The 14,208-nt window shown below is 34.9% G+C and overlaps 1 protein-coding gene across 3 annotated transcripts in view; it reads left to right on the top strand.

Annotated features, from left to right (window-relative positions):
* Positions 1-14,208, top strand: part of LOC140439677 (probable Rho GTPase-activating protein CG5521) — a 116,918-nt gene that overhangs the window by 69,126 nt on the left and 33,584 nt on the right. For all 3 annotated transcript variants that reach the window (XM_072529747.1, XM_072529748.1, XM_072529746.1), the window contains 5 exons: positions 1,930-2,229; positions 3,323-3,652; positions 3,710-4,078; positions 7,852-8,110; positions 12,276-12,448. In XM_072529747.1, coding sequence (XP_072385848.1) covers positions 1,930-2,229; positions 3,323-3,652; positions 3,710-4,078; positions 7,852-8,110; positions 12,276-12,448 — 1,431 coding nt within the window. The remainder of the gene's footprint in view (positions 1-1,929; positions 2,230-3,322; positions 3,653-3,709; positions 4,079-7,851; positions 8,111-12,275; positions 12,449-14,208) is intronic.

Genomic DNA, 14,208 nt, shown 5'->3' with positions numbered 1-14,208 from the left:
TTGAGCTTCTTGCATACAATTTGTGGTGATTCGCTTTATATCATCCTTCCATCTAGTCGGTGGTCGTATCTGTTTTGATATGTCTCTTTTCTTGGTCGCCATTCAAGAATCTTTCTGGTCCATCTATCATCTGCCATTCTGGCAACGTGTCCGGACCAAGCCCATTTATATTTTTTCAACTGCATCCGTGACTCCTCTTCTTTTTTCAAGGTTTGGTACTTTATCTCTAATGGTAGTACCTAACATTAATCTTTCCATAGCGTGTTGTGTAACTCTTATTTTATTTATTGTTCCTTTGTCAGAGTTAGTGTTTCTGCACCATATATAAGGACCGGTAAAACACATTGGTTAAAAACCTTTCTTTTTAAACAAACTGGAATATTAGACTTAAAAATGTTGCTCAATCTACCAAAGGCAGGCCGATATGAGACCGATCCTTCTTTGTATTTCAGTTTTCTGATTATCTCAGACGTCGGACACAAGCTGTACCAGTTTGGTAGATACTCTTAATCTAGGCAATATATCGGTACTCGGCGGCAGTTAACCAATGCTCCAAGCATTTTATGATGATCTATAGTATCAAACGCCTTTTCATAGTCTACGAATATAAGAAAGATAGGCTTGTATTCTGTGCACTTTTCTATTAGCGTTTTAATAACTTGTAGATGATCATTTGTTTCGTATCTGGAGCGGAACCCAGCCTGTTCGCAAGGTTGATAACTATCCAGCTTATTCACAAGCTGTTTTGTTATTATCTTCATGAATAGTTTGTATGTAAGGGAGAGCAAACTAATAGGTCTGTAGTTCTTTAGGTCTGAAATGTCACCTTTTTTGTGCATTATGGTTAATATTTCATTATGCCATTGGGAGGGGGTTCCACCTCTTGTCAAACAAACATTGAACATTATTTTTCAACACATTTATTAACGTTTCTCCTTCTTCTTTCATTTGTACTATGAGTATTCCATCTTCTCTAGGTGATTTATTGTTTTTCATCTCCGGGAGGGCCTTTTTGTTGGTTAATTAATCCTTTTATTTAGTCTTGGTTGAAGACATGTTTGGTGCTTATTCCAAAAAGATGCTACGGTATGGAGCAGTGTCCATTATAATTAGGGATAGTTCAGACACACTTTTTAAGTTAGTTGATTTTCAAACCACGATAAAAAATTTGCTTAATTCATTTCCCCTGGTATTAAAGCCGATTTAGAGGAAAATATAGCCTCTGCACCCTCAATGAAGCCATTCTCATTACCAGCATGAAGAATAATGTATCTATAAAAAAAATTATTTCAACACCTTTATGTTTTCAATATGATTAAATAAAATATATTACCGTTTTCCATCAGTTTTAATAGTTTAGTTTTAATCATTTTACACTTCTTTTAGTCTCATCTTGCCATGCATGAAATATAGATCCATCTCAACTTCTTCATGTTTGTATTTTTGATATAGTCTCAAGAATTCTGCTCTCTTCACAACAATATGAGACTGTTTCATCAATCCTCGCCTTGGATCATCTTTTAGCCATTTAAAACCAATGTCTTTCAGTACAATGCTGAGTGATATATGACAACCACTAAACAGTTCTTTTTCCTTGAATGGAAACCATAAAAAAGTCTCAAAGTCACATGTTCTTGCGAAAAGAATTAAATTTGATTTCATGATAAAAAAATCTGTTTAACTTAAATACATTTTATAATATCTAACGAAAAATATACTTACTTCGTTCAAACATAGTGTAAATTGTAATACGAATTTAGCTTGTATTTATTATTTTAGTATTGAGATCAAAGAATCACCTTTTTCTAAATTGTAACTGGGTTCTCTGTCTTTAAAATGAATACAAACATTGTTCGACTATTTTTTCTAATATTAATAATAAAAATTAAATGCTTTCATTTTATTTATTACCACTATTTTTTGTTTCAGTTTAATAATAAAATTATTGCTCAGTTGGCAAGTAATATATTATTCCTTCTCTGTGATCATGCCCCGTTATTATGGTCTCAGTATCCACGGCTGAGTAATGCAGTAATTTCCACATTGTGTTCAGCTTTATTTTTACATACACCTTTGGGATCGACTGCTGGAGAGAGTGATAAAGCTTTGGGAACAGCTTTATTGTTTTGTCTTGGAGAATGGTGTATGAAGTTAGGTCCTCAAAGGTTATTGGAGATTTCCGAGTATGGAGAAACTAGGGGAACATGTCTTTTGCTACAAGTGTTTACGGTAAGTTGATTTATTTTATTGAAGTGATTAAAAAGTTATCATATTAAAAACTTGTGCAGCTGAATTTGCAGATTTCAAATCCGTTTAGATTTGCAGATACATCTAATAGGCCACTCACCGGGAGACATTCGATATAAATATATCAGTTAATTTTAAAGCAATCCGCTTAAAATAATTTCTGAATTTAATAGATTACCAAGTAAACAAGAAATGTAACACAGGCACCTTCCACTTTAGAAACAAGTGCCTTGTGGCAAAAATGCTGATGATACGTTTACCTATCTGTGGTGATGAGTTTACCGATCTCCAAAGGATGCCGGTGATCAGTTTGCTTTATCTCGGAGGGTCTAATAATTTTATGGTGGGCTATAAAGTAATGAGTTCGTACACGTCCAAAAGATGTCAATATATTCTATTTTATTGTCTTACTGGAAGTTGAAATTTTCTTTATCTTGAATGATACTTCGCTAGTGGGAATCTGTTGGGAGTGGGAAAAGTTCGAACCAACCATCGTACTTAGTTGTGCAATCACTTTCACGCTACCTTGGTTGTGGGTGTTGGTGCCGGAGACTAAAGGCCGTTTTGTCTTTCATAGAAAATAACTTTTGGAGTTTTAAGCCATTAAAACGCCACCTTGGCTAGTGCGAGTTGGTTTGGAAGTGGGAGGGGGGGGGGGTAAAGATTGAAGATGGGAATGCTTTGGGTTTGAAAGGATGGGAGGCTGGGGCTATATTGTTACTGTCAAGTAATTGTTCTTTTTTGAATCGATGTAACAATTAATATTTGAAGTATGTAGTAGAAAAACGTACTCCAGAAGAGGAAAGTAGAAGAACTACATAGTAGCTTAAATTGAAAAATTTTACTTAAAAAAGGGGTTAACAATTTTAAAACTCACTTATTGGTGTGTACGTTACTGTGTTTATACAGTTGTAAGACAAGGCTAAGTTTTTATATAAAAAAGAATGTTATCAAATTTTTTTTGTGAATATTGTTAAAAAATACATTATCTACAATATGAAGTATTGTCAAATGGCATTTTAAAAAATTATAAATAAGTAATATTGTATCTAAATAAATATAATTTTTTTGGCAGGTTCTGCATAAAATAATGCTTGGAAAAGCGTCGTTGGAGCATCCAGGTGGTCTTAGTCAGCCGAGCATAAACGACGACTTCGACCCAAACATCCTTGCTGACGATTTCGAAATATCGGAAAAGATATCGTCTTCAAAAAATAATCAATGTCAAGATGCAATTAAATTATGCGCAAGAACAATTCTTTCACATCTAGTCTCACATTTGGGCCATTTCCCAATGGCTATTGGTGCTACACGACTCAGCTCACTTGTTGCGGAACACGATGACGTACCTAATCTGAGTTCGGACGATTTGTCAACAAGTATTTTCTCTGCTTCGAATATACAAGTAAGCAATTTTTAATGTATGATCCAAAGATCTTAAACACAATTTTTTAATTTTTAGTTGTTTATTTTGTCCAAAAATATCATTGCAAGCTTAGTCGAGCTTCCAGCCTTAGAATTACCAGGAGGAGGAACAACAGCTGGTCTATCAACTGCTGATAAGCAAGTAAGGGTTATTTTAAGAGATTTATCCGGAAAATCGAGTTGGGATGCTTCCATTTTATATAAAAATCCGGAACATATCAAACAACGAATAGATCTTGACTTTCAAAAGTCTCAGACAGATAACGTTGATAGTGGTATTCAGATGGAAAGTTTGATGGCATCATCACCATTACATAATTTACCACAAAGAGCTATAAGACATAGACCTCCAAGTGTTTTACCAGATGTTTCTAATGCAGCGCCTGATTTGGACCAACTTGATGATGTACGTATATTTATTTTGATTTCCGTATTTTTCTCTATTAAGATTTTATTTAATCAATTTTTAATTTTTTATGCTAGAAAGGTGACCGCCTACTGGCAACCCTCTAAATTGTTTGTCATAGCTGTCTAAATAGCACTTTAAAAAACCGTCAGCATTACCTTTTTCCTATTCCAGGATAGGTCGCGTTCTTTCTTCTGGATATTTGCCTTTAAATATTTTTATCCTCATTTTTATTTACTACAATGGCTTGTTTATTTTGTAGTGGAAAGACTTATTAGATTCCAGTTATTTAATTAAAAAAAAAACAAACTTATTTTGGTAAGTTTTTGGTAAATAAATCTAATTATTTTCATAATTTAATCTTATCTGTACTGTCATTATTTTTCAGATGAACTTTATTTAGAGGTTCTGAAACTGTTTCCATGTTGCATATTTAAGTTAAATATTATTTTATCTGGGATTAAACCACAATTGATTATAATGAGAATTACATTTTACATTTGTTTTGACGTTTCAATGTTAAAGCCGGAAATCATTTTCAAAAAAATGTTTCAACAAAAAATTATCAATGAACTTAACCTGTAAATGTTTACAAATTGGCGATAGTTAGTGATACCAATTTGACATTTTGACGACCATGACAATAAAATTCTCTTGTTAGCAATTTCATTGTAAATCATGTGGAAAAGAGGAACAAGTAATGATACTATTCACATATATCAAGTATTTTGTCTAATATTTAGATATTTCCCAATATTACTATCGACATGATCAAAAGTGATGTGGCAACTTGTCATCCTTATTGAAGCTTTTTTTACATCTTTAAAGAGAAGATATTGTTGGGTTCCTAATACCCCGAGGGGATTAGACCTTTAACACTTCGTCCCGTCACCACTCCGAGACGGTCGGCGTCCAACTAAAACCTCTCCTCTGTCACTCCAGACATCAGGATGGAAGGGCCGGTTAAGGCAAAATATCTCTCCTGATGCCCTGCTCTCACCGGATTCCCATTATTTCTCCCACACATTCATCGGGAAAACCACACTCTAACGAACCAACAAAGACTTTCAAACCCCTGCCTTAGCGAGGCTGCCATCTCTCTTGAGTTCTCTTTCTCTCTCATTCTCTTTTATTTTGGCCTGCGACAGTCCGAACCCCACCGAGGTGCTACTCAATCGTTTCAGAATTTTGTTGCGAGATCCCTCTCATCTCGGTATTTTGAAGAGAACAGCTGCCTGATAAATTTGTGGATCCGTGTCCATCATTACTCATTTCTCATTATTTTCTCCACCATTTCTCTCACGGAGTCAAACATTCTACAGTTCCTCTCTTCCTAACTTCTCGCTTTCATCCGCTCAACGCTCACACTGTAACATCGTGTGTGTCACATTATCCGAAAGACTACAGTAAAGGCACTGATTGGACTGTGCTCTCCTAAACCTAAAAAGGTAGCTACGGAAGCAGTCATGGCCAGTGAGCATTTGAGTCAGGTACTTATCCAGCTGCCTATGCCCACAGCCCACCTAGCTTTGAAGGTTCGGGATTAGTGACTTCGTCCACTTCGCTACATCACGTGTTGCCTCCCACTCTTCCTGTCACTGGCCGATTGAAACTAATATCTCGGCCAGCCTTATCTTCTCACCTCTCACTCTCCAATGTTCCGTCCTCTACGACTATGAATCCTGGCCCTTTCACCTACCAGCACATGCAAGGGAACACAGCCGGTGATTGCCAGCACCAGACTAGATCTGTCAACGCGTACCATGAGCCTCTTGTAAGTTGGTATTTCTACCGCCTCACTCCAGGCTGGGACCGCGTAGAAAACGACAGACTGCACACCACCGTGAAGCGCCCTCCTCCTTTCGGATCTGTGTTTACCGATATTGGGTATTAACCTCCCCAGTGCAGCCATACTCTGAATAGATCTGCGGGTCAGCCCTTCAAATGTTCCCCCAAATCCCACCCTGGTGGAGAGTAACTCCCAGATACTTGACGTATGTTGGGCGTTACTCTCGCTCCCGCGCACTCAAATACAACACTGTCCCTCTTTCGCTCGCTCATCGAATCCTCAACGAGAACACACGCACGCGTAATTCGAAGCAAAAGTGTCTGCCCCGTGTTGCCACCAGCATAGCGAGGTAGTCCGCGAATGCGAAGGGAGTAACATCCCATATTCACACTCTTTAAGATCCGGTCATCTTAAAGGTACCACAGCGTCGCACCCAGGATGGAGCCCTGCGGGATCCCAGCCGTTATATCCACCATCACATCATTCTTCCCCACAATTTTCCATTCTGAAAGATAATCAACGATCACGTTACTCATACGCCCCGGACAGTGTCTTGCTTCCAAAGAGCTTATGAGACCCCATTGCAATGTATTGAAACCATTTCGAACGTCAAAGAGAATCAGAATGACCCATCGGTGGTGAGTCCAATTTTCCGTGCCGCCCAAGCACATCGGTCACCGCATCCACTGTACTTTCACCCTGGCAGAATCCATAGTGCCTCGGAGACAAGCCTCCAAAAACAACAATCACCTCCTCGATACGTACACAGGTTGCATTCTCTTACACAACTTTCCGATGCAAGGAAGTAGGCAAATATGACGATATTTTTCTGCCTAGAATTTAGGCAGGAGCCTGGAGATTTTCCAGGGATCTGGAAACTACTGCGTGGCAAGAAGAACATGCATATGCTCCAACAGCCACCTGGGCTCCAAACGGCCCAGACGTATAATCGCCTCAGCCGGGACACCATCTAGACCGGGAGCCCTGCCAGACTTAAAGGAAACCCACCGCCACAGCCAGATCATCCAACATAAAGGGAACACCACGCTCAGCCTCGACGTGGAAACAATTCGATGACTGTCTCCAGATTCTGGTCCAATGGCATGTCATACGGAGCACAAGTGTCGAAATGCTTCATTGCGATTTTGTACTCTTCAATACCCGTCCAACTTGTCTCCATATTTCCTTCCAGTGTCTCTTCTTCTCGGCTCTTTGAATATGCAGACTTTTTTCTCGGTAGTCTATTATAAACCGGTCATTCTACAGCCAATTGGCTTATTTTGCATCTTCCTATTATTCATAATACACATTTCAAAACCCTGGAACCTTGTACCAGCTTGTACAGGTCTAGTGGATAAGTACCATATGTTTTTAGCGTTTTGGAGTAACTATGTACTCTCCAGAAATGTTTGCCGTCTGCGATCTAATGGCTCACAGCCATGCAACATGTAGTTGACTTTTTCATATTCTGTACTATAGAGTATGCTTCGTAAGTCTCCATGAAACAGTCTCGTTATTTGCAACTGTTCCTTGACTGGTGCATTTACAGTAAGGAATCCAGAAAACCAACCCATTTCTGATTTAAAAGTGTATTCATTAAATTAAAAAATGTGTAGTTGACGGCATATCCTATAGGTAGTGGAGATGTAGAAGAGTGTGCTGAAACAAAGCATCAAGGGACTTGCTATGCACCTTCCGTAAACTGAAAATCTAAACCGGTTATTGACTCTCATTTTAATAATTGTAAATTGTGTATTTCAAATGGGTAATTTAGCCTCATAGACCCTCCCCTAACTGTGTGAAAGGTTTTTAATACGTTATGGAAAAAATAATTTGAAAGTCGAAATATTAATAACGAATTTATTTTGCCATTTATAATCTATTAATATTCCATAATATATTAAAAGTACTCAACCTATTTATATCAAAAATTAATGAAAGCTCTATATATAAAGTTTTAAGTTTAATTGTTTTATGTAAATAGTTGCTTCAGTACCTGGGGTATACGAGTCCAGAATGTCTAGAAAACTTCAACCAAAAGTTAAACGAACCAGCTGCGCCACCAATGAGTACTGATGTAGAGAACGAAGCTATTGCGTCCGTTATCAGTCAGAGAAATGTGGAACTGGAGGACAGTAGGTTTTCTCAGCAAATCGATTCAATGCTCGGACAGCCTGTAGAGAGACCAAACAGTAGGTCAGAGACTAGTTATCCGTCGTTCAGTAGCGTTGCTTACCAACAAAGTAAGTATTACATTGTATTTAAAGCGCAACAGCAGAGAGAAAAAGTAACAGTAATGCCCAAGTTTGTTAACAGTCAACGCCTGGCTTTTTTCAAATTTGTGTGTTACATGCTTAAGCAACAATAACATCGACTCTAGCCGATATAGAAAATCAACATTCCCGCAAACTTGAACTGTCATTTTAGACACTTAAAATTATTGTTTTAAGCTTTATTTTCATTTAGTATATTCTATACTACACAGTTATAGTATGGAATATATATATATAGAGAAAAGGAGTACGACCGTTAATCCAATATAAATTATGGATCACTCGAAAAGTGGTGGGTTTTTCGGTCAAAAGGTTAGAAAAAGACAAAGAAGGTGGCTACTTCATCTATTTATTTGAAGACGTTTCGCTCTCTAATCTTCACTAAGCTTAAGCTATTAGTCTATTAATGTCTTTTATCTTAAGCTTCTTTATATATTATGCCATTGACTGCTACATGTCTTTTTGAGGTAACACGTTTGTATTGACCTCTCTATGGATGTTTGGTTTTTCATATTATTCTTTTTAGTAGAACTGATGATGCTTTCTGATTAGAGAGCGAAACGTCTTCAAATAAATAGATGAAGTAGCCACCTTCTTTGTCTTTTTCTCCACCTTTTGACTGAAAAACCCACCACTCTTCGAGAGATCCCTTAATTTATATATATATATATTATATATATATATATATATATATATATATATATATATATATATATATATATTTATATATATATATATATATTTATATATATATATATATATATATATATATATATATATATTCTACTGTAGTAGAATATATACTTTTAAAAAAAAGAGGTTTAAATCTTTGTATGTAGGTATATTTAAAAACCCTTAAAAGGGCTACATAAAAAAACACAAACGTTTTCGGAATAATAATTCCATCATCAGGTTAAAAAGCAGGTTAACATGCCTGAGCCACCAAAATATTAGGGTACAACCCTTTACAAAAAATTGAAGTTACAAAAAAATGTTGTTGTTTAAAAGTGAGTGATGTTTAATACTTTATTAGATTTAACTTCAAAACTTTTAAACAACAACATGTACATTTTTTGGTAACTTCAATTTTTTGTAAAGGGTTGTACCCTAATATTTTGGTGGCTCAGGCATGTTAACCTGCTTTTTAACCTGATGATGGAATTATTATTCCGAAAACGTTTGTGTTTTTTGATGTAGCCCTTTTAAGGGTTTTTAAATATACCTACATACAAAGATTTAAACCTCTTTTTGTGATACATGGTATACAGCCAGCTGCAGGAATTTATATTCCTTGTGGATTATATACTTTTTAATAATCGAAAAAAAGAGTAATTGTTGTTAAAGGCCATAAAATTACTTATTTATACGTCTCATTAGTAGCGTAGTCACCATACTGAATAATGTGACATTGGCAATATAAAGTTTGGTGTAATACCTTTATATTTAAACAATATTGTTGCAAAAACTGACTAAAGATAGTATTCAACCCAGCAATCATTAACGAATTCTACTTCTATATAGAGGCATGTATGAGGGAGTAACAAGTAGTGTGGGACAGGTGTGGGAGAAACTAATAAATTTCATGTGAAAGTGGAATTGCCCCAAGGCTCTGTGCTTCCGCCTAATCATACCTTGAGTCCTTATCAGGTCGTGGTGACATTCTAACTATTGTTAGCTTGCTGTCTTCATTGGCTGCGATCCTATGCCATATGGAGGGCTTCGTGTAGGGATTTTTCCACCAGAGTCTTCATTTGGTCTGCCCATGGTGTTGGAGATCTTCCTCTTTGTCTTCGCACTTCTACCTTTCCTTCTACTACCAGTACCATGGATTCATGGTTCTTCTAGCTATATGGCCGAAGTCATTTAGATATGATCGGCTTACTTTTTTTAAAGACTAAAATTTACCAAAACAATCATTAACACATGAACCATAAGATAAATGCCATAAGAAGAAAAAGTTTTAATAAAAAATAAATAAATAAAATTAAGTGATTAACTGTAGAAAAACTACTTGAAATAGGATTTGATAATAAGGAGAGGGAATAATGGTAAAAGAAACTTGATATAGAACTCGATGTTTATATGACCAGTATCTGTTAGAATAACTATAACAGAATATTATATGGTAAAATATATAGAACATATTCTTCCTACCAAAAGTTAAGTGACAATTTTTCTAAAAAGTTTAAGTCAAAGAATATGTTGCTATACCGGCAAAATCATAACTATTGGGACATAGACTGGGATCAGGTTATTTGGATTAAAATATGGCTATTCGACCAAATATATTCAATGTCGCTGTGCAAACAGTGTCTTTTTTTTATAACAATTTTCCTGTATCCCCTAACTTATTATAAAATCGGCACAAGGGCATAACCGACAGTAAATATTTATTTATAATTTGTAGCAAGTTTGCCTACCACGTTGGGTCACTTGGAACAATATATCATTGCTTGTAGGGGGTTGAAAGGGGGAACCGAACAATTACTGGACTGGAGATAGGGTAAGCAAATAAATTAAACGTTTGCGAACGGCTATTCGTGTTTTGGTTGGAGAGCTAGGTCGTGGATAAAGGTTTCTTTATTTGAGGGACTGGAGAAACTAACTACACAAAAAAGAAACCAAAAACATACTTACAGAGATTTCCTGGGCAACAATACACAAGAAGATTCCTAAACTATTTAAAATGGACTCCGTTTAAAAAAATCCTCTTGCTGGTTAGAAGGAAATGCTTTTCTTTCCTAAAAAATGTTTAAGGGTAAAAATCTTTTTAAAAGAAATAATTTTAAACTCCTGGTTTAAAGAGAAACATTACATATTTATTATTATTTCACATAAACAGTTATTAGAAATAATATTATCCAAATTCATCAACAAATCTTACACTGAGTTTAACCTTTTAACAAAACACAATTTAAAATTTTGATTATGTACTAATTGACAGAAAAGGATAATACTGAAGTCATATGTAGAAATGAAATATCAAACTTTTCTGAATTATTAATTAATTATCTAGGTTAACATTATTTAAAAGAAAACTAAAACATGACAATTAGCTGATCCATCAAACTTATATTTATTTATAATTTTTTTAATTTGTCATGAAAGCAAATCTTAGTATATTAACGAAGAATGTTTATTTTACTTAAAAAAATGTAACAAAAACTACCTTGCTTCACTGGCTGTGATGTCTTAAGTTATTAAGAAAGTTTATTACCTTGGAATTGGATACAAAACAAACACACTGTCCCACACAAACTTCAAATGATCTGGATTGACCAATGAAGAAACAAAATGGAGAAATCTTGGGGAGGTCAAACATTAAATTGGACTTCAATTTTCTTAATGATAAAAAAATGTATTCTTCAAAAGTCTGCTACTTAATTTTCACTTAAAACCTTGTGGACTTCTTAAAACCTTGGAAACGCTGTTTTTCAAATCCCTTCGCATGGACTACAGCATCCAACAAAACGGTGATTAACTAACTCATTAAACAAATACTGCCAAATAGCATTTTGAGATTAAATTCACCTAAATTAGATCGAAACTTTTTTTGAAAAACTTTCTTAGTGATTTTAATTAGAAAATATATCGTTAACATCATTTTTAGACAATAATGTATATGTAGTTCTTACTATGCTTATAAATAAAAATAATTCTCGGGGCGAACTCCAGAAAGAAATACAAATAGTTCTTTTAAGTATAATTTTTTATAATTCTGATATTTTGTCGAAGTAGAAGTCCTACGTTAAAAGTTTTTTTTTATTGTTTGTTATTTGAAATCTTAGTCTGAGACTCTTAACTGTTTAATTGCGAAACAGTTTTAATAGTTTTTCTCGAAAACTCGTGTACTTATCGTGTATAAACAAAAGTGCCAATATTGCATAAAAATGATTTTTAAGTAATAATAGGATACTGTGTAATACATAGCTGGAATAAAAAGTAAAATATAAGTAAAAAAAAATTTAAAATAATAAGGGAAAAAAATAAAAATGTTTAACCACATACTTAATAGTCCCTCATCATGAACTCATAACTGAATGAAAATGAGTTTTAATCTTTCAAAGTATATTTTTTGTTATTTAAATTTCCATACGTTTTTTTATAATTTATTTCTCTATTTTTATAATTTTAGATATTGCCACCGTAACCGAGCAGAACGCTTTCCAGCATTGTCGTCTTTTCTTTTCTCAATTGGGATTGGCAGGATGGGAAAGAAGGCAGCAGTTGCATTTACTTAATAAGACTGAGCGATTATTAAGGGAGTTGCGTAATTTAGATAATCAAAGTTGTCGAGAAACACATAAGGTAATTTACTAAGAATATCTCTTACATAGCCCTAGAAACGGTATACAATCTAGTTAACATCATAGTAATTTTTATCATCCTAAAGAAGGACTCATAGGATGTTTTTTTAATCCATTATGGCCAATTCGAAAAATATCTATCTATATTTTCTTACATTTATTTTTTTTATTACATTAAATTATATATTATTAGTCTATTGTATATTAAAATGCCGTAAAGTGTTATATAGACAAATCAGGTCGTTCTTAAAGTTGTAAACCAAACAAATACACAATTTGATGTACACAAATAAATAGAAAATATAGAAATGTATTTGTGGGAAAGAAAACTAACAAAAAATAATTAAACGAAATGTTTATCAGGCTATGACTCAGTCAGTATTTACGGATGGGTCAGAAGTGTGGGTTATAAATAAAGATATGTATTAACCTGGTACCACTTATGATAGATGCTAAAGTGAGATTATCCGTCACACCTGATATCCAATTGTACGAGGGGGAACTAAATACAAGAATTAAGGGACTAGTTGACAGATGCAAAAGCTTCACTCATTTGCCTCGCTTTGATAGAGACGCATGTCACACTAGTGGATGAAAAACATACAGAACTGACATTACACACCTGTGAACTCTCAGAGATCACACTCTGAAAAATAAGGATTCCCATTGGGCTAAGCTCTTGTGATTTAACTTTATCTGTGTGATAAATGGTTTTACTTGTTAATATACAATCAATCAATCAGTTTATACCGTTCTACGCCATCTTCTGATTTCCAGTCTCCTTGTATCTCGGTTGTTCCAAAGGTTTTCTTCAACTCCCCTCTCCCTTAAATCTTTATCGATTCCTTCTCTCCAACTTAATCTCGGTCTACCTTGCTTTCGTCTTCCATGCGGTGTCCAGTTCAATATTTTCTTTGGTTTTCTGTGTTCATCCATTCTTTGGACGTGTCCATACCATCTTAGTTGATTTATTCTGATGTCCTCTGTTATATTGTGCTTAACACCCATATTTTCTCGTATTCTTTCGTTTCTAACTCTGTCTAATCTTGATTTTCCAGCCGCTCTTCTCCATAAGCCCATTTCTGTTGCTTCTAATGATTTTAAGTTTTTTCCTTTCAGTGGCTATACCTCACTTCCATATGTAACAATGCTTTTTATAATGCTGTTATATATTTTGTGTTTGTTTTCTTTGGAGATTGTTTTGTCCTACAGTACGCTGTTTAATTGCCTAATGGCTTGTCTTCCCTGGTTATTTCTATGTATTTCTTCGTCTAATTTGCCATCGTTGGTTATCTGCATGCCTAAATATTTGTATTTTTGACAGTGATTTATTTCTCGCTGTATTTCTTCCAAAATTAGATTTTGTTTAATTTCCCCAATACACATGTATTCAGTTTTCTTGATATTTACTTCTAACCTCCATAGTTCGTATTCTTCGATAAGTTTACGGGTCATATATTCGAGATGTTCATAGTCTTGGACCATCATTATCTGGTCGTCTGTAGAACTCAATGTGTACAATATTGCGTCGTTTAGAGGAATTCCCATGTTTCTGCATTTTCTTTTCCACGTCTTCATCGCTTGCTCCGAGTCGATCTTAAACAAAGTAGGAGACATGCAGCATCCTTGTTTGAGTTCTTTGCTGATAGTGAAACCCTTGGATACCTCCTGACCTTTCTTTATTTTACTTGTATTGTTCTTGTAGAGGTCTTGAACAGCCTTGATTAAGGTTACACTAATATTTGTTTTCTCGAGAGTTTC

Source organism: Diabrotica undecimpunctata, chromosome 4 (assembly GCF_040954645.1).
Source record: "Diabrotica undecimpunctata isolate CICGRU chromosome 4, icDiaUnde3, whole genome shotgun sequence".
Classification (NCBI taxonomy): Eukaryota; Metazoa; Arthropoda; class Insecta; order Coleoptera; family Chrysomelidae; genus Diabrotica; species Diabrotica undecimpunctata.
Note: the sequence above shows the minus strand (reverse complement) of the source record. Positions and strands in the feature narration are given on the sequence as shown.